Here is a 24,941-nt window from a genome sequence, read left to right as displayed (position 1 = left end):
CAGAAAGCACAGTGAAAAGTTTAAATTTAGTATGTTTTTAATTCTCACTAGTGAGGACATAAAATTCTGATCTTCCAAGGAACCTCTGTCTAATCCCATTAATTGAACAGCAATTTGAAAAAAAAGCATTCCAGAAATCAAAAATAACACTGTAACTCTATGTTATTCTTTTTCATTCATAAACATTATGGTACGTATTTCCTCTTCATTTAATTCTCCCTGCCTTTTGCAACCTCAGGTCTCTAATGCATATTTTTTATAAGGGAAAAATCAAATTAATTGCTTTTGCCCACCTTTCCTTCTCCTATCAATTTTTAATGTTTTGTAAGTGCCTTGTTGTAAAGCCAATGCCCTTCTGCAACCCCACAGAGCTCCCACCAAGTGGTACAGGGAAATCAGTTCTAACAGAGGATTTAAGCAATCTAATTTACAACAATAAGATACACAAACGCTAGGTAGAAGCTTCTGTTCATGTTATGGGAAAAGTTATCATCAGCCACTATTGCCTACATAAAGCTAAAATATTACACATTTATTAAAAAGTATGATGTGGTTTGAGGCAATTTCAACAGTATTTGACAGTTATTACAATTTGCATTCTTACCCTATATTGTATTAAGCAAGGTAGTTTAGGGAAGTGATAAAAGTAACACTGCCTATTACCACATAATTTTGCCACTTGTGTTAGCAAGGACAAAGCCAATTAGATGACCTTCATTGAAGAGGTGCAGTTTTGGGGGTACAGGTTTTTGTTTGCTTTTTCTAAAGATACTTATGGTAACACTTTAACTATAATGAAGTACACTCCACCCTTGCATCTTCAGCTATAGTAGGCAAATGCTTTGTAGAAATGAAATTACTGGTGCAACAAGGTTGCTTATGACATCGTTTAATAAAAAAAAAAGAAAAAAAGGAGTTGGGACACAGTACATTGATAAGGGGTGGAGTGTATCATATATATACAAAAGAGGGCTATTACTTCTGTCATCTGACATTGATGTGGGAAGAGAGAACAAAACCAAATGCATTTTCTTTCCAGCACTGAAACATGCAAAGACAAAATTACAAGTTGTATGCAGCTCAGAATAATAAAAAGAAATGCCCCAGTATACTTGTTTAGATTTTTAAAAAATATATTTAATTCTCTGATCTTTCACTTCAAAACTTAGAATTAAGCAATGAGTGAACAGGATCTGAAATACAGACAAGGCATTGCTCACATCACATGAAAAGGCATCTTTTAAATGCTGCTGTGGCTTTCTAAACTTACACCGAACAAGATTTTTAGTTGCTGGGAATTTGAAATGCAAGATGAACTTGGCCACATTACATCTATTTCTTTAAGTGGAATTGTAAATACAATAAATTGCTGTTCCAAAGAGGCAACATGCAGAATTCAAAATTGTTTCTTGGAGGATTCTATTGACCTGTGTATGAAGAGCTATCGAAGCAGTGGTACAAAATCCACAGCTCAAGCATGAAATCCCAGTGGCTGGATCTCTGACTATACCGTTCTCCAAAATACACCACTTCCTTTTAACCACTGAATTTAGTTTTAGGAAAACAGCTGCTCACCAACTTTTTTTTAATTAACAAAAAAGAAAAAGGCAGGGAGGGTAGTAGGAGGGAAGAGCTGGAAAGAGCTCATGCATTATGATGATATTTAGCAGAGAGCTGCAAACAGAAAGCAAAGGCAAATATTTTAAATGTGATAGATTTCAAGCAGAAATCTGAAAGTATTTTTTCCTAGTAAATAGCTTGCCACAGTTGGCTGGGACAAAATTTGGGTTGCAGCTACAGGCTGAAGCAGCAGTGTGCAGAAACAAAACAAACGGGCATTTACCCTCCACCCCAACACCCCCTTTGTCTCCCAGTTAGAAAACTATGACTGATGCTTTTGGTTGGCCACAAGGCAAATATTAGCTAAAAATCTCATTTAGCTACATCCATATCCACAGTCCCAGATGCTTAAAACTTATCATGGATTAAAGCCATGAAATAAAAATTTAAAAAGAAATTTCAATTTGAAATTTTATTGGCATGTTGCTAGAATGGTCAACATCGATTGACAGGAGACTTTGTCCACATACTCTGAGAACAGCCTTCCTGCACCTCCCCCCTCTTTTCTTCCTCTCGCTCTTTCAGCATTAATGCTATTAAAAGCCAAACAAAATACTGGCTATGGGTGTAAAGAATGCTGGTTTTTTTTTGGAATGTTGCCATGGATCCTGCTTCCAGTCGCGTCCCACGGAAGGAGGGTGCAGCCTCCTGACTCTACGGCAGGCTGGTCTCCCCGGGCAGGGCAGAAGGAAGATAGCCACGTACTCCTGCTCCTCCCTATTCTTTCCCATCCACTATAGTCAGGTCCTTGATCACCCTCAGTTTGCCACTGGCATCGATCCTGCGCTTCTCACGTATTAGATCCTCCAGGCTGTGGAACCTCACCGTATGCACCTTGTTCTCTGCCAAGTGGATTTTGAGATAGTACTGCTGCTGGTGCTGGGTGCCAGCAGCCGCCTGCAGCTCCCCCCCGGCTTTGAACTCCCGTTTCCCGAAGCGGCACCAGGCGGCGAAGCTCTCGGAGTTAGTCCAGCAGATCTCGTCGCTTTTTAAGCCCAGGTGCCCGCAGGCGTTCTGCACCACCAGCTCCGCCACCAGCGGGCGGAAGCGGTACCAGCTATTCACCACCCGGCCCACGTTGCCCGCGGCCGCCTCGTACAAGCTGTCCTGGCGGATCTGCCCCTGGTGCAGGTGGATGATCTGCCCGCCGCCCACGTACACGGCCCAGTGCGGCGGCGGGTGCTCCGACGGCCCCAGGTAGAGCAGCTCCAGCAGGTCCCCCGGCTTGCAGAGGGCTGGCAGGGCTGACACCGAGTAGACGCTGAGGTCCCCAGCCTGGGGGCCGCTGCTGACCTTGGAGAAGATGCATTCCTGGCCGCGGAAAGCGGAGAACTGAGTCTCGTTCAGCACCAGCTGGTGGTGGAGGTGGTGGGTGGGCGTCTCCTGCCCGGGGCTGCCGGAGCCCTTCACGCCGTACTTGTCTGGCTGGCCTCGCTCGTCCAGGTCCTCCTCCTCATCCGAAAAGAAGTAAGCCACCCCGACGCGCAGCTCGTCCTTCTCGATCCCCGAGGGGTCCCCGGTCGGCAGCTCGCTGTAATTCAGGTGGGTGATGCGATCCAGTTGATTTCCCATCAATGACAGGGCGAGGCGAGGGCAGAAATCGCCGGATCTAAAGGAGGGCGGGGTGGGCAGACACAGACAAGAACAAGAGATGGGAAAGAGTGCACGCAGAAGGAAGGAAAGAAAGAACGAAAGAAAAAAAATAAAAATCAAGGCACATACAAAAGATTTCAGCGATTCCACCCTAAGCCCCCATCCCTTCCCGACTCCTTCTGTCCCCTTCTTACAAAGGAGAAACTCTCAGTGCGGACCCTTCCCCCTATCCCCGGGGTGCAGGGCAGGGCAGAGCCCCGACTCCGGAGCGCCGGGACTGGAGCCTCCCCGCCGTCCGCCACCTCCGCGCGGGGGGACGGAGTTGCACCGGGAATCTCCGCTCTGCGAGGGGAGAGGGCTCCGGGGGCTCGGGGAGGCTCCGGCCGGAGGGTCCCGAGCCCTCCCTCCAGCGGTGCGCAGCCGAACCGCGCCAGCGAACCGGGCAGCGCTGCGTGAGAGGAGGCGGCTGCAGGAGGAGCGCACGGCCCCGGAGCTACCGGCCTTGCCCGCCCAGTGCCGGCAGCCCGGCCGGGACCCCGCAAGGCATGGGCAAAGAGCAGGAGAACGGCATCCCCTGCCCGAGGGGTCCCTCCCGTCCCGTTCCGTACCCGTGGTCGCCCAGCGCCAGAACCCCCCCAAACTCCTTTAAAGTCGTCCTGTCCCCATGGGCGCCGCAGAGGAAGCGCCACCCGTGCTAGCCGCCACCACCGCCGCCCCGCTCCTCCGCCCGCGCCGCTCTGGGCTGCCCGGCCCCTCCGGCGAGGATAAGTAGCGGCGGCTCCGCTCCCGAGCCCGCCCCGGCCACGCTCATTGGCCGCGCCCGGCGGCGGCGGGGCTGAGCCGCGGCTCTGCCCGCCCGGGCCCCGCTGCCGCCACCGCCGACACGCCGGGCCCGAACCACCCCCCCCGGGCTGCCCCCGCCGGGCCCGAACCACCCCCGGGCTGCCCCCGCCGGGCCCGAACCACCCCCGGGCTGCCCCCGCCGGGCCCGGGGTGCGGCAGCGGTGCGTCCCGGGGAAAGGGGGTTGGGGATCGTGCCCACCGCGTGAAGCCGCTGCCAGGCTACCACTGCATCAGGCAGAGGTATAAAAGAAAGAAATAAAAATAATTTTTTAAAAAAAGGGGGCGCGGTGGGGGGGGGAAGTTATTCTGTCAAACTAACCCGCCCAGGAGCGACGCACGCGGCCAAGAGTTGGTGCGTCCCTCGAGGCTGGGAGTGGGTGCTCCTCACCTCACTTCAGCAACCTCACAACCTCAAGTTGCACCTGTGCTGTCTAAGCTGCTATCCTGGGCTTCCTTTTGCTGAGGAGAGAGGCATTTGCAGAGAGCTGTTCCTGTTCCCTGTTACGCCTCCTATTTTAGGACGGCATGAAGTGCCTTAGGGAGGTGCCTGTCTCTTGCCATCGCCTAGTTGTGAAGTTGGAATGCTTGATGTTTGGCAGTAGGTGAGATGACTGTCTACATCTGGACGAACTAGCAGTTGTGGGTTGTCCTCGGATATGACTAGAAGACATCCTATGGCTTAAGTAAAAAAATGAGTCTGTCTGGCAGTAGCAGTCTACTTCTTCTGAAAATGTATAAAATCTAAAAATCTCTCATCTGTAGTAGCTATTAACAATAGACACTTTTGCACCTAATTTTGCACATTATGGAAATGGAACTCAGAAATTATTTGTTCATTTGACCACTCTTCCCCCCGTGAGGCTGTGTTAATGATGGGATTGTAACCTGGTCCTTCTGTGTTCTTAGTCTTGCTATACAACTGTGTGAACTAGTAAGAAGTGAGAATTTAAATATTTAAGACACTTCATGAAAAAAAATCTAATGGCATTCTTTGGTTCAGATGTGAATCATATTAATGTACCATTTTTAGCTGGAAGTAAATCTACTCATTTCTTTGCAGTGAAAATAGTTTTGTCATCAAGCCATAAGTATTTTTGCTTTCAGTGTTTATGGATAATATCTCTCTTTGCTGCTGTCCTTTTCCCAGTCAGTCTTCAGGTTTAGTTAACTGAGAACAATAATGCCATCACTTTATTCTCATTATAGGGAGACATTCATCCTTAAAAATAGTGAATTACAGTTCTTCGAGGTTCAAGCTGTATACCTATGTTCATATGGATCAAATGCTGAATTTCCTAGATAAATGTGCTTGAATGACCCCTTTCTTTTTCCATTAAAATATTGATATAGCTGTCTTTCTAGAATGGCATCTTTTTGTTCTCATTTTTTTTTTCTAGCATATGCAAAAGCATCACATCTAAATGGAGGAGAAAAAAATGATGTGTTAAGTGAAATTCAAAAACTGACATCAGTTATTTTTTCACTGTGGCAATTATACTAATCTGTTGATGATTATGGACTTTCCATGTCTCATAAACTCAGGGGCTGTGGCCTGAGATTCACAGGAATTAAGCTGATTTGCAGCAGTTAAGGATGCAACATTCATGGTCTGTAGAATCAGAAAGATAATTTGAAAAAAAAAATTCAAAATAAAGATTGTGTTCTAATACATGCTTTTTAAAGTTTCAGAGGACTAAGCATAACAGATGGCTGTTATTTATCTCTAGAATTGTGTAAATACTTTTCTAATGATTGTTAGAAATTATATGTTCTTTTACAGCGTGACCTTCACCAACTGCAACATTTTAAATTAAATTATAAGGACACTCTAATAGGTTTAGAGCTAAGGCTGTAAAACAGTCTTTAAATATTTTGATTTTTTTAAAAATAACTGTTAATGTGCTTCATTTTTAAAGCTAGTCCAAGTTGAAAGCCATTTTCTGTAGACCTTGATCGACAGTTTCTGTTTTCTAAACACTTTATATTTTTCCCGTTTAAAGTCTGCATCTTTTTAGGTTGCACTCGCACAGTTCACACTTCCCACGTTTGCCAATCATCAAGGCTATGTGGAGTAATTTTTAGATAGTTCTAAACAAACAAAGCATTATTTCATCCTTTCCATGCAAAACAGTGGAGAACAGACTGCTTCAGCAAACTGCAGGTGCAGAAGGATGGAGTCTGGGTATAGGAAAGGCTCTGCCCTTCAAAATAGGAGGAGAATCCTGCCAAATTTTAAACACTTTTTGGTGATCCCCTGTGGTTTTGCAAGTCTGCTCAATGAGAGTATTGTGTCTCTTGTTGAAGCACTTACAATCCCTTACAATTCACCTCTCTTCATGACCTCTATTCAACACACTTCAGCACCCATTTCTTTGTTTCATTTTTGTTCTCTTCTCTGTACACTGTCTCATCAGTGCTTTGTGCTCTACCACTATTCCTCAGGAAGAAATTTTCCCTCAGTTTCTCTTCAGTCACTGTTTTATGATGATGTCAAGAAGTTGATTCAAAAAAAGAAAACACATACCAAAAACTCCCATCAACCAGCAAACCCCAAACTTTTGTATAACTATGATTAAAGGATGCTGCTGGAGTGCCTCTTTTGTGTGAGCTAATTTGGTTAATAAATTTATTATCTGCTTTAGATGTTTGACTCCTGAGTGCTTCCTTAGCATAGCGGTGAGTGCAGGCTTGGCTGCTCTTAGATGGTGGCCCTGGCAGTGCAGCACCACTCTGTTCACACTTCATTGGCCAGCTTCAGCCTCATTAACCGGGGTCATAATCTCTCCTTGCACAGGACATGGGAATTTACAATCCTCCTAGAAAGAAACCCGATAACATCATCATCTCTGGCTCTGTCCTGGTCTACTCTGAGAAAGTGAATTTATATTTTTCCATTGCTATTTTTTCTTTGTGTGCTTTTTTCCATGCTTGGCATTTTGTAACTGTTGCATTTATATTTAATTTAATACAGCGAAAACTCTTGAAATATGTGGCAAAATAGATAATCAGTTGCTTATTTTTTAAACCTTATTTTTTAAATGTTCTTTTCATCCTGCCTTGAGCTGAGCTTTGGAGCCTTGGACCCCTGTTTCTAAAAGTGGAGCTGAAACCACCATTGATTTTAATGAGGGGAGAACATTTGTGCAGAAAAATTTAGGAACACATGTTTCAAAAAACAAGCGGAGATAAAAAAAATTATGATAAGGGTGGAAACTTTCCTATCTGTTATGAACTTTAGATCATAGAAATCTGTCCATTACAATCCTGTTAACATCGAATCTCAGAGGCCCAGAGGCTCTTATCTATTTCAGGAACTCTACACTTGGTAGAAACTAAATACAGTTTCTACATTTTTTAAGTAGTCTGGGGGAGTCCTGAGGTTTTGGGTAGGCTGAGGGAGCTGGGCCAGTTCAGCCTTGGGATTACTGAGGGAGACCTCGTCAGTGTCTATCAGCATCTGAAGGGACGATGTCAAGGGGATGGAGCAGCCTCTGCTTGGTGGTGCCAGGCAGTAGGACAAGAGGCAAGGGCAGAAACTGATGCACAGGAAGTTCCACCTGAACATGACAAAGAAATTCTCTACTGTGCAGGTGGGCAGACACTGGAACAGATTTCCCAGGGAGGCTGTGGAGTCTCTCTCACTGGAGATATTCAAGAAGTGTCTGCACACAAGCCTGTGCTATGTGCTCAGGGATAACCCTGCTTGAGCAGGGAGGTTGGACCAGATGACCTGCTGCGATCCTTTCCAGATTTTGGCCCTTCAGCCTTGAACAGCTTTTGCCATTTTTATGCAGTGATGGTGAAATATAAAATGTGAAGACTCAAGAAGATAACTGTGGTCACAGTTTTTATTTTGCCTCTTTTCTGCTCTTGTGCTGGCTTCTGGTGACTTCATGATTCTTGCATTCAGAGGGTCACCTGTAAGTAAAATTGTCCAGGACGTGTTTTTTGGCCTTGAGGTACAGTATAAGCACATAATTATTTATCTGTTTGAATGTTCTAAACTCCAAAAACCAAATAACTGCATCAAAACTACCTCTTAGGAATTTTTCCTAATCCATTTTAAACCCTAAAATGTATGGAAAAATAGTATCTGACTTGTGCCAAAGCTTTTCAAAAGGCTGTGCTACCAATTAATTTTATGAATAATACTAATTTTATGAATAATACTTCACTGATCCTTGGGCTGGGCCTGTGTAGTCAACTGCTTGGGCTCTACCCAGCTCCTTTCTATCAAATAACACTTTTAAATACTCCTGACTTAATTTCTGATCAAGTGATACAACCAGAAAGATATTGCAGTAGGAAAGATTTTGAGGAGGAATGGGAAGAAATACCTTAATTTAAAAGTGTTCTTCTTTGGAAAGCTGTTATGTAGACAGAACCCCAAATGGGCTAGTTATTTTAAGTTCTCAGAGAGCAGCAGGTCCGGGTGCTGGGCAGGGGCAGGGTTTGGGGAGCTGGAGTTGCACCCAGGTGCAGCCTCGCAGTGCCCTGGCAAGAGGAGAAGAGCAGGAGTGCTGGGCTGGGGCAGTGGAGGCCAAGCTGGGGGAGGTCATGGCAGTCATGCAAGGCCATCCCAACTCAGCAGCCTGGTCCAAGCATGGGCTAGAGCTCTGATGCAGCTCAAGCCAGGGCCTGAAGCCCCAGCCTAACTCCTCAAAACTCTTTCTCGTTAACTTTTGTTTTCTTCTGGACATCTTATCCAAGGTTCATCTTGTCAGACCTGATCTTGAACAGAAAATAGCAAACCCTGAGGAAGTGATGGAAGAGTTTGTAGATCTTGCACTCAGATCTCTGACAGTAGCATCATATTCATTCTTTGGGAGTATGAAAGAAAAATAGCTGACGGACTAGATTTTCATTTAGATGTCTGTGTCTGTACAGTAAATGGAAACTGAACTGAATTCATAGGCTTTTTTTTCCAGGGGAGAGGATGTTATAGCTTAAATTACTACTCTAAGCAAATAAGCCTTCCTCTTGATTACAACAATATCTTTTATGATCTTTGGAAGAATTGGATGTTGATGACCATGAAGTTATATCAATTAACAGTGAATTTTATTTCTTGATCCTTCTATTTCCTGGATTATGTCTTCATCAAAGTTATTTTGAGGGTTTCAGAATGTCACCATTTTCATATAGAGACAGAAGAAACTAAACAAAAAACCAACAATATCAAAACCCCTTAAGCAGACATGACCACAGTCAAATAAGGAGAATTCACTTTTTCATAGTAGAATATCACACTTAGGCAAAGTTTTTTGGGTTTTTTTTAGGTTTGGGAATGTAAATTTCATACTATTTCCATAAATTTTATTTTACTTTTTTCTGTGTTATGAAATAATTTAAAATATGGTCTAGCCTTGGGGGGAACCTAACCAAGTGATTGTAGCCACAGAAGCAGTGGCTATGTATTTGAAAGGTCTTAGTAAAGCAAGCTTGATCTTAAATGTACTAGTTTAATCATACATAGCTCCAGGTAAATTTAGTATAAGAGAATTTTTATTATCTTATTTTTATTTCATATTTATTTAGCCCATTTGGGCCTGGGGTTTATTGGCTGTTTGGTTGGGTGTTTTTGGTTTGTTTTTTTTTTTTTTTTTCTTCAGTAAAGACACAGTTTCATATTATGTTTAATAATGAGTAAGAGGATTCCAATTGATTGCAAACTTTCACCCCATCTACCTACTTCCTCAGCTTCTTTCATAGCTTATTCTGTGATCATGTAGTTACAGGGTGAGCTTGAAACCACAGCACTGCTATAACAAGGTGTTGAATATCTGCCAGAAGAAAACATCTTTTTTAAAGGTGTTGGCACTCCAGAGCTGGTGCTCTGAAGCTGAAACCGTCATGAATATTGTTCCCTTCTGAATATAGGATTTTGACATGGCTTTAATAAAGGTGGTTACATTGTTCATTCTGTAAGAGGAGAATAATAATGGCAGTCTACTAGGAAAATTTCCACAGTTTCCTCTGGTTCTTGCTACAAATAAATCTGAAATAAAAATGACATTGTAATGTTTGTACAGTGAAAAAATATCTCTGGAAAGAAGTGGAACTTTGAAAAATAAGCTGCTAGGAAAAAAAAAATTCAAAAGGGCTTGTAATTGTATTCTAATGCAATCTTGTTAGGTAGGCTACTAACAAGATTGGCAGATCAACATTTTGATGTCTTTCTTCAATTAACATTTTGCAATTGCAGACAGGGTTTCCTAAATCAGTTTTAAAGATTGGAAACCTTTTTAGAAATACCAGACCATAAGGAATAAAGCAGTGGATCTTCACAAAAATTACATTTTAAGTGTATGAATCTCCACTGTTGATGTGTTAACTTTGTCCCTAAATGGCTTAACAAGAAAGAGATAATAAATATATTTGCAAGTGCACACTGGTTACTTAGTTATGATTATCTTATTATTAGCTCTTTTCCAAACTACTAAAAGAGAAAAAGCAAAATGTTTTCTTAAGTATGACATGATATTTTCTTGCATTTCCCCTTTAAAACTAGAGATTGTCCACTATACTTTCTTTTTTTTATTTTTAATTGTAAAGCTGTACACAACCTCATATCTGTCTGCTTCTATTATAACAGGGTTATTTGCTTGAATTTTTCCATTTTCATATGTGCTTTGGGATCCTTTATTAAGTCATTGTTCTGTAACTGCATTCTATTATAATTTCACTCATTTTTAATAATATGTATGATATTTCTGCTGCCCTGAAGGACTCCCATGAAAATTAAATGTTGAAATAAAATAAGCATCCAATGTTTCTTTCTATTAGGCTAGTTAATATTTTATAAAATGTATTTTATCTGTGAGTCTTTCAATACTTGAAGTTAAAAATTACTTTCTAAATATTATAAGCACTAACAAATACCCCTTGACTGAATAGCAAAGCAGAAATTCAATCTGTGTGACACTTGCTATTCATAAACATTTTGAGATTCACTCTCATGGTTTATGCTGCTAGCTGAACCCTTTTGACTGAGTTACAGAACTAGATTCAGTGAGGGAATCATACCTTGCTATATAGGAAAACCTTTTGAAGGGAGCTTCTATTTTTCTTTTTCAAATACAGAGCCCAGTCCTGGAGACTTAAATCATTCAAGTTGCATATCAGTTTTAGGGCAAAACCAGCATCATCCTGCCTACAATAACAAAAGGCTGTCAGAGATACATGCACACAGTTTTCTTTGAATCCAGTGAGATTTCTGTCTGCATTCAAAGAAAGAATACAGCTGTAGATGCTTAGGAATGACAAATGCATACAATTAGAATTCATTCCATTTACTAAGGTATATAAGTACTGAATAAAATCATTGAGATTGCATGGTGATGCCATTAGAAATAAGTTTCTGCTCAACAAAAATTGAGTAGCCCAAATTTGTAATTTCAATACTATTTCCAGTAGTAATTTCCAAGCTACATTTTCCCAGTCTCCAAACAACCTTGGGTCCATTGAGTCATGTGTATTCATGTATTTTATTCTTTCACCTAAAAGTCTGTCTCAGCTAATTGGCTCACAGGTTAGCCCTGTTATCTTCATACTCTTTTTTTGCTGATTATGTGCATACAAAACTATTGTTTACGGAAGGATTTTTTAGAGTTGTAGCGTACTAAACTGTAACCAACTACTTTATGTATAATACATAAATGAGTGTAGACTACAGCTCATTTTACTTAGCTGTGTTGTTCTTTCAATAATAATGGAAGAAAAAAGCCATGAAAAATTTATGTTTATCCCTAAGTTTAGAAGTTGCAGCGTGATTTGAACATGATCTGGACAAGTTGCATAAGGTATGACAGTAGTACCTTCCCCCTTTAAAAAAAGCAGAAATAAATTTGATTTTAGTAGAGAAAAAATCTGACTGAAAGAAAAGAAAAAAATATCTGACTTGAGACAAGACTGGTTTTGTAGCAGTTTGTTTTACTCTTAGCTGTGATAAAAAGTCTTTTAGTGACACTGGTCACATCACTGAGACATAGGCTGGTGCCATCAATTATTATTTAAAGAACTAGAAGCACTTTTCTATTTAAAACATGGGCACATTACTCATCCTAGGTGTCAGAATTCTGGGTTTAGTTCCTTATGTATCCACAGTGGTTTAAAAGTCTGTCATTCAGTTTAAGTGTGTACATATTAGTTAAGGCTATCTGGCTATTCTCCAGTTACCATGTGGTAACTGCCCTTGTTGAGAAAATTATTCAAAGAAACATTAACAAAACTTTTAACCTACAGATTTGAGTACTCACATGAGGGCAAAGACACCTGGATTCCTATTTCTATTTCTATTTCCTATTATATTCATAGTTCAAAGACTATGTAATGGAAATAGCCTTAAGATGAGACTGTTCATCCAAAAATAGGTGCTTTGATCTTTCCAGGTGTCATGGTTTCAGATTTTACTGCTGATTATGGATTGGGTAGACAAATGCATCACAATTTGTGGCAGGCATGTTTTAAAACCTTGTGATTTCATGTTGTGCTCAGGCCTGAGGTGGATGGTTGGTGTTGCAGAAGAGCAGAGAGGAGGATCCCTGGGCATTTAGCAGGAGTTCACAGCAGGCCCCTGTTGATAGGTGCTGTGCTGCTTGCATTCAGGAAACTTCAGGCATGCCTCTAATGAGGAGCACTAACCTTTCGTAAACTCAAATCTATGGTCTCTCCTGGGTTTAAGTGCCTCCAAGTTTAGGTGGCAGCTGTTGCTTTGCTTTTCAGATTACAGTTTCTGCCTAAACATCTCCATTTTCCCCAAATCCTTATTTAGATGTTTAAATCCATTATTGGCTCTATCCCTTAATCTCTGTTCTGCTTACCTTCTCCTATGTAAATGGGAATATTCATGCTTCTTTCACCTCACAGAAGGTATTCTGTGTTGCCTGATAGCAATTACACAGGACAAGGGCTGTCTCCAGGGGAGACATCTCTCCAGGGGAGGTATAAGTGAAATACAACACACATGGGATATGGGGGTACTGTCAAATGCAAATAAACTTCAGTAATATAACTGCTTACTCATTTCATTTCACTTTCCTGATCCTTAGACCATCATTGATTTTTTATATACAGTGCTATAGGAATTATATTATTTTGGATGTCATCAAGTTTGTGGGGTAATAATCCCCAGGAGAAATGAAATTCTGTGTGTGAAAGCGTGGCCCATGCAGCCTCTGTGCTGTGTTTGCAGAGTATGAGAGGATTGCTAATGATAAAAGGCCTTTGAAGACTTTGATCCCTGGGATAAGCTTGTAGAGATTGTTGTTCTGTAGCCATTTCATGGGGAGGTAATCACCTGAGGCTGAGATAGTAACCCATGTCCAGAATATGGTGAAATTCACAATTATACACCCCTGATATGGCCAGTGAGTCTTTTAGCTCAGTTTTAAAAACGCTTATAAGTTCTGAAGTTTTCCAAACTCTCGCCCACCCCCAAAAAAATTAGCCTATGAAAGTGTAATTTTCTATTAGGTCAATGTTTTTGACCTGAAGAATGAGGTTTTTTTAAATATGCATTTTTTATTGGAAAAAGGAGATAATTATATATGAAGTATAAGTGGAAAGTAAAATTTTCTTTTGAAAGATGAGGGTTTTTTTCCTAATTAATTATAATGAATAAATGCTAATTTCAAAGCAAAATATTTAGAATCTGGAAAATGCTGAATATTTTTGAATGAAGAGTTTTGCTGAATTTAACTAGGACTTGAAAAATGTTTTGTATGACCGAGTAATATATTTCTTTATACACAGATTATTTGCCAAAAGGAATAAAAAAAAGGAGCTGTTTTAAATAAAACATCCTGACTGCAGCATGCAAGCTGGGTTTACAACTGGAGTCATACACAGTATTGGACACATGAATACTTTTTGAGACCAGAAGCAGAGAATTCTTTGCAACCCCACAGATACCTGTTCAGGGAAATGGGACTTTGATAACCTACCCACACCAAATATGATTAAGCCTTATTGTATGTCTAGTTGAGGATTAGAGATAAATGAAGCTAGTTAAGAGGAGAGTCTGAAAAGATCCAGCTGTAATAAGTTGAACTGAAAATGGTGTAAATCACACATGTTGATCTCAGCTTTAGCTGGGCCCATGATTCTTAGTGCATCATTTATTTGGCACATTATTTCTTTCTTGTCTTTTTCCCCCCTTCTGTTCACAAGTAGCTTATGAGAAAATATATATTTTAGCAAATATATAACTGAGCAAAATTTTTTTGTTGAATAATTTTCATTAACAGAAATTGTGTCTTGTTTTCGTATACACTTTCTGGATTATTACTTGTGCTTATGAGCAAAGGCTTGAAAAAGTATTTACAGTATGGAAATGTTTCTGGCATATGATTCAAACTCCTAAATCCTCTTTGTAAATGAAATAATGGGGATTTTCATGGTATCAGGATAACATTCCATCGGTACAAGATAGCTGGAAGAAACCAAATTACATCTAAAGGAGAGATAAACCACTTTATTTTTAAACAAAATTTTTTAACCCTTCATAAAAAAAAAAAAAAAGAGAGAGCAATGCAATTTAATCCTCGATGTATTTTATGGAAGAGGCTAATAAATTAATTGATTTCCATATTTTCCACTTCAGGATAATCCTTATCTAATCTTCACCATTCCTGAGCAATATCTCTATGAGTATTGGTCAATCACAAACAGTCTTTCAAGGGTCTTTAGAATTCCAGAGTCCATAATCTCCCAGAAAATCTATTTTAGCACTTCACTATTCTTACCATTTTATTACCACTTTCTAATATTCTAATTTTGAACATTGTTGCAGTCTAAACACATCATTTCTTCTTCTCTCTCTTAGGCCACGGAAAAGAATTTATTCCTTCTCTCCTACTTGCAACATTTTATATATTTGAAAAATTTCTGCTTTTCAGTTTTTTGTTTTTTCCTAGGGTAAAGAATCATAATTCATTCATGTTTTTCTTTCTCTCCAGTTATGTTTTTTAGAATCCCACTTGTTCATCGTATTCCACTGAGCTCCCTTCAATTTTAAATCTTTCACAAACTGTGGTGTTCAAAATTGGAAAAAGAAACCCAGCTGAGGCTTGAACAGAGCAGAGAAGAACAGAAGAATTGTTTATAGGTTGTCTGACTATTTCTAACTTTTATTATAGTCTATGCCTTTTTGCATCAGAGTGGCACAGTTAATTCACATTTAGATTGTCACCCAACTAATCCTTTTTCTGTGAAACTGTTGCATTACCAGGTAATTCCCCATGTTCCTGTTCTGACCTTAAAATTTTGAAAACTGTGAATCTTGTGAATTGCTACAACTTATTCCCCTGGTGATTATATTCAGAAATTCTTTCATCTTAGCAGAACTCTGTATCAGTAAGTCTCTTCTTGACAGAAACCTCCTTCTATAAAAACTGAAAGACCCTGAAGAGTTGTTAAACTCTGCAGAGGGAGATGAAATAAGATTTAAGTAATAGATGGTCCACTACAGAGGAAAAATTTACTTGCCATAGCTGATGTCAAGTAGTTAGAAGTCATTGAATCTTTCTCCGGGTAAAATCCATTTGTGGAAATGGAGTAAAAAATGAGTTTTGAACATAATGAGAGTGGACTATGGATGTTCAGCTGTGTTTTTATTCCTAGACAATTCAGATTTCCTGAATTGCATTATTTGGGGGGGACTAAGATTTAGCAGAAGGGTTTTTGGTTTTTTTTGGGTTTTTTTTCTTTCTGTTTCAGACTTATAGAGGTGGTAGCTGGAAGGGGTATGTGGTGGTCCATGTAATGCACCTCCTGTTCAAAGTGAGGCTAATGCCTGGATTGGTGTCAGATGTGGCTTTTTCTAACCTTGTCTTAGAAAGGATGATGGTTTCACCACTTTATAGACTGCTTCAATGCTGTGCTACCTGTACAGAGAAAAAGTTTTCATAATGTCCAATTTGAATTTCTCAAGCTGCCACTTGCTATAGCTGCTTCTTATTAAATTGTCTGTCATTCAAAATATTTGGTCAGGTCATGTTTTCAATGGCACTTCTTCAGGAGGTAGGCTGCTTTTGGGCTGTGCCTTAGCCTCCTCTTTTCCAGACTAACACTTACATGTTTCTCTATTTATTGTAGGCCATATCCTCCGGGCTTCTGAACAGCTTGTTTGCTTGCAGACGGACTCTTTCTAGTTTCCTGACACTCCTTGTGAGCTGTGGAGCCAAAAACTGGACATGCCACTCCAGGTGCCGCCTTGTCAGTGCTGTGTAGAGTGACACGTTAAGTCCTGGCCTCATTTCTACTGGTGTGGCCTAATATGCACTTTGTCTTATTCATGTTGGTGGTGGAGTTCTGCTCATGTTCAGCTTGATAATTACTGCAGCCCCCGGGTCCTTTTGGTCAGGTGCCACTCAGCCAGCTCTGCTTCATGAGGTCATTCCACCCCACACACAGAATTCAAGCCTTCTCCCTCCTGATCTTCACAAACCTTCTGTTGACCCAGTCTCCACTTTTCTCAAGGTTCCCTGGAGCTGAATCTGTATCACATGGTGTGTCAAACAGTTTTTCAGCAAATTTTCTGGGGGAACATTCTGCTCCATCATCCAGGAGGAAATACTGGACTGCTTTCCAGCCCTAGAGTATTTGTTTCATTACGAACTGTTACACCTCAAGCCATTGAATATTGCCTTGGGACACAGTGCTGCAGCCACTTTTCAGCCCAGTTAAAAGACTGTTTATCCCACCACAGTTTCTCAGCCACGAGAATGTGGGGAAGGCATTGCCAAATGCCTCAGTGGAGTAAAAGTTGCAGGAACTTTTACCATTTACTTTCCCAGTCCGTAGTTTTGTCATAGAAGGCAACCATGTTGGCCAGGTAGGATTTGCCTTTGTAAATCTGTGCTGGTCTTGGTGGGCTCTTGTCTTTCTGCATGCTCATAAAAGGAGTATATGCATCCTCCATCCAACCAGGGATTGCACTTGGTGTGTCCAGCTGATGGTTCCCAGGATTGTCCTTCTTGCCTTTTTTAAAGGTATGATCTGTTATTGCTGTGTTTTTTGCTTTAGAATTACAATGGCCAATCTTCCACAGCCTTAGGGCTATTTTCAGGCTCTGCAGATTAGTTTTTCTAAATAATCCTTCTGCTTGGGAGCAGAGGGTTTGGAGCAGGCTTTTCTGGTAAGGCTGAGAAAAACCCAAAGTATTTCAGTTTTGCTTGTCATTCATTGCCAGGTTATCATCCCTGTCCATCAGCATTCACTCATTTCCTTGCTGAATTAATTTTTCTCCATTACTTTTATGAAAATTGATACCCTAGGTTCATCAAGCAGGTTGAATGCTGCACTACCTCTTACATCAGTAGTCATGTAGCTTCTCCTTGCCCATAGTGGTCATTATCCCCAGCAAATGACCCTGCTGTTGTGTTGTTCTATGGGAGACAACTATTGTCAGTAAGCTTTATGATACTCAGTACTTCAGAAATAAAGATAGGAGTTAATATTTCATATTGGTTGACTATGTTTAATGGATACTTTTTACAGTGATGTCTTTGAGCTTTTTGCCAGTAGAATATTCATTGAACACAGAGGAGATTCTGATTCTTTGCTTCTTTGGTGCTGGTTAACACCATCTTAGTCCAGCCTTTCCCTCTAAACCATGAGCAAACCAGAACAAATTTGTGTGGAGTTGTCATGTGCAGGAACCACAAGGGTGCTCCTTCATTCATTTGGGATGACTCCTACATGATTGAGTGATGTGCAATGCCCTCAGTCTCTCTAAAGCCCAGAAATGTGTAGTTCTATGCACAGCACTGAGAATGGTGTTCAGTCAAACAAATTGTGGCAACCTTTTGTCCAGAGTATGGAGAAGTGGGGTTATAGTTTCCTATTCATGTTTAGAACTGGTCAAATTTCTTTTTAGTTTTTAAAAGATGGTAAAAAAAATCACCCTGAGTGCAATTATGATGTCTGGGCTTCAAAGCATGGTTTGTCTTTATAAAATCAGGTAGCTAACACTTTTTAATGTTAATTTTCCCCTAATTCAATTCTCCCAAATGGTTGAGTTCTTTGATTGAATATTGCCCACCAAAGAAACAGCCTTAGGCAGGCATCTGTCATAGAAAACTTGATCCCAATTCATTAATATTTTGCAAAATGATAAGCTATGAAAACAGGGATTTGTAATTTGAAGTGTCAGGGAGCCTCGATAGTACATTATGTTAGTACCTTCCTGCACATGTAAGTTACTGGTATGTGATTGGGCATTTATTAAAGCTCTTGAAATATTTTTTTCTTTTCCATAAATGGATGCAATGATTTGGCTCAAAGATGCTCTGAATCTCTGTTGTTCTTTGTTACACACCTGGGAACAAAAGATTTGTAATAAAAGTGAAATGGCAGTCTGAATTCAGAATGCCCATGCTTTTTTTGTTTTAATGTCTCAGCTTTCATGCTATTTTTATGTTGTTTCTTTCATCTTTAATTTTACCAAGAGATTCATATTAGATGCATTATTAATCCCTGTAACACTGCCTTCCCTTCTTCTGCACAGTGTGAGAGATTTCTGGCTCCAAGAGAAATAATAATGTGTGAGATTATTTTCTACATTTAAAATGCGAAAAAAAAAAAAAAATAATGTGGATTTTCTAAAATCTCCATGCACTGTAATTTTCTTCCAAAGATTTCACTGATGCATTAGGACTGAGAGGCATAAGCAATCACCAAAAGCTTTTAAGCAATGACTTTGGTTGTGTACTTTATAACCTGAGGATTCTCAGCATGCAGCACCTTATAACACATACTGCACTGGAAAATAAACAGAAAAGTGAAGTATGGTAACTGGACTTTCTGTAAGAGTTTGACATAGATTAAATGAACCACAATTCCAATATGTTGACCAACTGCAATAGAAGCAATTAAATCTCTCTCACTGATGGTGGTTAATGGGACCAATTACAGAATGTGTTTTAAAACATGACTGGTACAGTTATGATGCCTGCAACAGAAAGGGAGAGGCAGGGGAAGGAGAGTAAGGGACTGTGAATGTCTAATGGAAAGACTGATAATGTTGGAACTGGGTTTTTTGGGGGGGTAAAGGGAAAGCTGGTTGCAAATACTCTTCCACTTTGTTATCAAAATGTACATCATATTCTTTTGATTGTTTTTTTTAATCTCTAAGGGATATCATAGCTGCACAAACTGGTCAAAGAAAAAGAAGCAGCATGCATGGTGAAAGTCTGGCCATAGTAAATCTGCATAACTACAACAAAAAGGGAACTCATAGGCCTTCTACAGTGTTGATCAACATTAGCAAAATCACCTGATGGTCATCTGACTTCCATTCCAGCCAGGGAGCAAGAAGAGTAATCCACTTGAATGGAAAATTATTACTGAAGGATTATTTTGGGCCCAACCCAAAAGGTAATATGCTAGCAAAGGACAATACATTTCAGTGTGAGGTAATGTAGCACTTTTGCAGCAGACTGCTTTTCTTCTATTAGAAGCAACAATAATTGCATGAATTAATATTTTCTGAAATTTAAGCAATTTGAAATCTCTCATTTACAACAGTGCTGCAGGTCTTCTCCCACCAGCTTTTCCCAGACAGAGATGTGGTACTGCTGCTGTGATGCTGCTCCCAGATGCAGATGCAAAGGCTGAAGGTACTGGGAGGCACAGTGGAGGCCCAGGGAACATCGAACATCCCCCTTCCACACAACCCAGTTTGGATCTGGAAGCAGAATTGACACATCTTCAAAGCACTCTGCTACACCAAAAATAACAGCCCCTCTATGGTTCTGGATCCCTTTTTCTGGTTCTCAGCTTTCAGTTCAGGTCTCTCAGCTCTTGGTGTTCATAGCTAGGAATGAGAAGGGCCCATGTGGTGGTGTAGTCCTGCTCTTCTCAGAGCAGTGCATGCCCTAAGGTCTGCCCTCCTGAGAAGAGCAGGCACTGGTGCTTCAGAGCACAGCACAGAACTCTAAATGTGTTCCATGTTCCAAAAATATCCTGAAAACCAACTTAAGTTGTACTCTTAGTGAACATGTTCTTTCATCTAAAGCCAGAAAAATTGCTCTGTTTTCTTTAACAATGCTAAGATATCCAGAAATTAAAGTGTCCAATACATTTCATTTGTTGTATACGTGTAACATATTGCCAGAGACATTTGACTGTTTTATTTCTAGAAAAAGTGCCAGCATGATTTGAAAGTGGTAATTCTTCCACAGTTTGGTTAGAAATAGGCTAATAGGGGTTTAAACTGGGAAGACAGAATGAATGTTAATTGTTTTCAAATAACATAGTTTAAGCAGCACAGTTAGTTTCAAATAGCACAGAGGTAATCATTGAAGTGTGTAAACTAAATTTTTTTTCAGTTACCAGTTATTAGAACTCCAGCTTAAATTAAAAAAAAAAACAAAACCAGAAGAATTATGCCAATTCATAATAAGGCAGATGTACTGAGACTGGCTAAGACTGAGTTAATTTTCTTCATAGATGCTTATGTGGCACTCCGTTTTAGATTTGTTACCAAAACAAAACTGACAATGCACTAATTTTCCAGCAGTGTTTTCACAGCATCAAGGCTCTCTGTGGTTCTCAATGTGCCCCACTCCAAAGAGGAGACTAGGGGATGCACAACAGGATAGAAGGGGGGATAACCTCAGAAACCCAAAGAGATATTCCTTGCTGTATAACATCATGCTCAGCAATAAAAGGAAAAAGAGGGGGTCTTAGGGAGGTTAGTAATCTTTTGGTTGGGAAATGGCTGAGCATTGTTCAGCCTGTGGGAGGTGGTGAGTGATTGCCTTTGCAACATTTGGGGTTTTTTGAGTTTTTTGTCTCTTCTTCCACATATCCTTCAGTTATTAATATTATTTTTATTTTTTATCTTTTCATCTTACCCAATTTTTATTGCTTTTATTCTTTCTTTTCCTTATTCCTCATCCAACTGAGAGCTGGGGAAGTGAGCAATCAGCTGTGTGATGCTTAGCAAACCACCAGGGTAAACCCAGAACAGGAAGTACAGAAAGCCTGTGGCACACCTTCCTTGTTATTAACTTGTTTCATGGACCTCTACTAAATGAGTATAAAATGTCCATGTTCTGCTTTTTAAATCCATTACAAGGCAATGGAGATCAGTGCTATTGGTTTCAGTAAAGCTGCTTCTGATTCAAGCTGTTCTACCTGAGATGAGATTAATGTCTGTTAAGGCTTCAATTAGCTTTACTCTCATTGTACTCCTCTGTGAAAAATATTTCACAACAGAAAACAAATGTGATTGGGTATTATTCATGATTCATAGAACAACACCTGCTGTTCCAAGTTGGGACTGAAAAACACTAGGAGATGTGTTAGCACAATGTGAGACAAATGCTGAAAAGGTGTAAGTGGCAGCAGCACCATTGTTTTCCATGTGGTACATGCATTTCAGCCTTTTTTATGTGTATTTAGACTGGGATTTAGCAGAGTTATTATAAAATTTTTAATAAGAAATATAAACATGAGGCAGCTGGAGTGCATTCTGCTCTTCTTGATTTTGTTGTTGTGGCTGATATTTCTCATACAATAAACAAGCTCTGTTAGAAGTATCCTCTTCTTAAAATTTTAATAGTATTTAATCCATAAATACTTCTCTAAATACCTCTGTTTTACTAGTCATAATGAAATACATTCACTGCAAGAGTCATAAAGCAGATGAGGCAGTGAAAATGCTTAGTGAGTGTTAGAGCTAACAATCATAATGATGCTGGAGCAGTTGGAGCACAGCACACAAAGACACAGCAAGATGCTACCATAAGCTCCATGCACTCCACGCAGAAGCAGTGGTAATAGAAGATTGTATAACAGGAATTACAGGCTGCACTGGAATTAGTGTCTACCTCTGGGATTGGTTTGTGTTAGCAGAGCCAAAAATGACATAAATGTTCATTTGATGTTCAGAATACTTCCTCTTTTTCAGCATTCCTTTTCTTTCCTGATGCTTTACAGTGCTTAGACTGAAGATTTTTGGTTTATCATCACTTTTTTCTCTTTAGCTTCAGTTTGAGGAAGAAAGAAGGTTCATCTTTTCTATCACATTTGGAGGTGCAATACTCAGTAGACCAGCAGTGTTATGCTGTGTCAGGTCTTAGTACATCACCCAGTGCTGCAGAGCTGTGATGCTGACTCATCTGGCTGTGAGGTGTTTGGTGCTTGTACAGAGAGGCTCAGGAAATAAATGAACTGAAGTTTCTGAGTTTATGGGAACTGAAAAGTCAAAATAACCTAAATGGAATAAACTCTTGGCATGAAAGGAAATAAAACTGTCATTCAAAGCTGCATACATTTAATTCATAGTTGGTCATTTTGGATGATTATGTATATATTGCATGCATTTGTGTGTATTTATGTGCACATGTCTTAGGAGCCCAGTGTAATTGCCACCAATTTGGGACACATTTTAGCCTGGAATAGCTCCAGAAGAACTTACTAGCTAAGCCTTGCTGGAATTTATGGATAAGAGCAACATTAAGAAAATTAGCAGCAAGACCAGTTATTCTGCAAGAGGGAAGATGGTAAAAAGAATTAAATAGACTAAATCAGAAACCCAATAACTTCACTAAAACATAGAGCTACAAAGGAAGTCTTCACTGTGAATTAGATACCTACCCAGTCCCCCGTGAGTATCTTCCAAAATCATCATACCTGCCTTGTTCCCCAAGTATCTGTATTTACTTTAAGCTCAGATGTCTGTGCATCCACTGTGAAGTCTTTCTATACAACCTAGAAATTAATTCTAGATTTGATCATACATAATTAAGTAATGGTGACCTATACTTCAGAAGATTATCAATGCTGATATTGTCATAAATAACTAATAACCTGACAAATAATACAGTATAAACTTAATTAGTGCACAGCACTATATGCCTCAGGAAGAGTGTTTCAAAGACCCTGTTTTCCTAACCCTGATTGATGATTCCTTTTGAGCTTAATAAATGCTCAAAGCTGGGATCAAAAATTGTATCTTTGCTAATGTCTTGAATTTATTGAATTATTGTGCAGAGTATTGTAATTACTCTAAAGGAATTATTGGCTATGGGTTTGCTGATTTCTGAGTGGGTTTTTTGGGGGTTTCTTTCATCTCAATGACATTTTTCATCCATGCCAGATGACAAAATTGTTTTGAGAAATGAACTAATCAATTAAAGTGCTTCATATAACAGATATTCAAACAAATCGGGGGATTCTGGCAATGGAGACAATATACATGCTCAGAAGGGATCTGTAAATAAAGGGGAAGTAAACGTGAGGCATGCAGGGAAATTCAAATCTAGGTAATAACACAAAATAAAGTAAAGCATCAAAACACACTCAGACAAGTAAAACTTAACCAGAGAATACCTTGTTTTCTAGATTGCAGTGGTGATACTTTTTATTTTCCTGTTTTCCAGACTTCCAGTGTCAGAAGTGACTATATTTAATGCAAGTTTTTGTTCTAGTCATTTAAAATATGTAAAACTATGAGGTTTCATTTTGAGTTAAATGGATCAATCAATTTTTTCTGCCTAGGGCCCTCTTCTGCACCTATTGCAATCACAAATAAAATTTCCAAATAGCAAATCTTGGTATGGGATTGGGGCTTGGAAAAAGAGTACTAAATAAGGTGGCTTGAATACAATTCAAGAGTTAGTATTTTTAGCAAGTCATCTATAATGGGAAAAGGGACAAAAGCTTCAGTGTAAGAATAGGAACAAAATTAAGCAGAACAAAACCAATTTATCTTGGCTTTGTTTGTTGCTTTGAAAGTTTTCCCCCTTCCTTTTTAGAAACACTCCAAAGAGGGGACTTTACGTTCTTTACTGTGCATGAGTCCAAAAGTGCATTTGGTTTTGTGGAATAAAAAGTACTGAATTTCTCATGGCATTATTAGATCTGCAGCATGTAACTACTATTTGTATAATAGCCTGCAATTATTATTTTAATAATATATAACTAGTATTTGAACAATATGGATATTGGCTATTTTTATAAATAATTAAAAAGTGTTTTCTTTTAGATCAGAAAAAATTTTATTTAAAATACTTTGCTCATGTTAGCAAGAGAAGATTTGTAAGATGATTTTACCCCCTATGCCACCCCTCCCCAATATAGAGCTTGAAAAACAGTGTCTATTCTAGAGAAAGTATAATACATTATTTTGGCCATCAAATGAAAAGGTTAATTTTTTTTTTTTCCTCAGACTTGTGATAAAATAGGCTGAAGAGTCTGAAAAGTCCACAGGGAAAGGAATATTTTTTTGTAATCCACTCTACATTGTAAAAGGCTCCTGGGCCCACTTATATTAATTTACTTATAGTAAATTTTTCCTCTTCTCAGTCTTTGATACCTCATGTGTAAGCAGAAAATATGTATGCAAAAGTTGACAGTAGTGGTTTGTTAGTTCTTTTATGCAGGCAGAATGTTCATGGTAATTAATGATAATTCAGCACTCAAATATGAACAAAGAAAATGTTAATATGTCTGTCAAAAGTTCAGCTCAAGATATAAAAGAAAAAAAAAAGAAGTAATTTGCAAGAACCTTTAAAAGATACTACAAAATTTTTAGTTTCAGTGCCAGACAGTATATGTCAGCTTTCCTTTTTAAACCTTTCTTTATGTCATGGTTTTTACTTGGTAGAGAAGATTGACTGAAGCTGAGTTAGTTTTGAAGAGCTTAATTGGGAAAAGATAATGCTTCTTCCTGGATACATTTTCAGGAGAGAAACCCAAAGGAATAAACAACCCACATGGCTGCAATCAACATTTCTTTTTACAGCCACAAAGCTTTGAAAATTATTAAATATTTGTGTTTTGTGTTACTCTCTTAGAGACATTGAGAAGCGAAGAAATTTTTTTCCATTTTTTTCAGTAGTAATGCACCTATTAATGCATTTTAAAGGTCATGA

At 39.5% G+C, this 24,941-nt stretch overlaps 1 protein-coding gene and 1 long non-coding RNA gene across 5 annotated transcripts; one reads left to right on the top strand and one right to left on the bottom strand.

Moving 5' to 3' along the window:
• Positions 1-2,017: 2,017 nt before the first annotated feature.
• LRATD1 (LRAT domain containing 1) lies at positions 2,018-3,192 on the bottom strand. Its single transcript, XM_059842898.1, has one exon. The coding sequence runs from the start codon at positions 3,190-3,192 to the stop codon at positions 2,338-2,340; it is 855 nt and encodes a 284-aa protein (XP_059698881.1). The 3' UTR covers positions 2,018-2,337.
• An 11,039-nt stretch (positions 3,193-14,231) lies between these two features.
• On the top strand, positions 14,232-23,926 carry LOC132325509 (uncharacterized). 4 transcript variants are annotated; one of them, XR_009485971.1, is made up of 4 exons: positions 14,241-15,286; positions 16,153-17,048; positions 19,193-19,434; positions 22,050-23,926. It is a non-coding gene; the product is annotated as an uncharacterized LOC132325509 (long non-coding RNA). The 4 variants fall into 4 exon arrangements; XR_009485973.1 differs by having other exon boundaries at positions 19,585-23,926; XR_009485972.1 differs by lacking the exons at positions 19,193-19,434; positions 22,050-23,926 and having other exon boundaries at positions 14,232-15,163; positions 16,153-18,420.
• Positions 23,927-24,941: the final 1,015 nt, after the last annotated feature.

The sequence above is a fragment of the Haemorhous mexicanus genome, chromosome 3, assembly GCF_027477595.1.
Source record: "Haemorhous mexicanus isolate bHaeMex1 chromosome 3, bHaeMex1.pri, whole genome shotgun sequence".
NCBI classification, from domain to species: Eukaryota; Metazoa; Chordata; class Aves; order Passeriformes; family Fringillidae; genus Haemorhous; species Haemorhous mexicanus.
The sequence above is the reverse complement of the archived record's forward strand: the minus strand, read 5'-3'. Positions and strand labels throughout refer to the sequence as shown.

Bases quoted from the DNA above. Each gene is read 5' to 3' on its own strand.
- LRATD1 (XM_059842898.1), bottom strand. From the start codon at position 3,192: ATGGGAAATCAACTGGATCGCATCACCCACCTGAATTACAGCGAGCTG.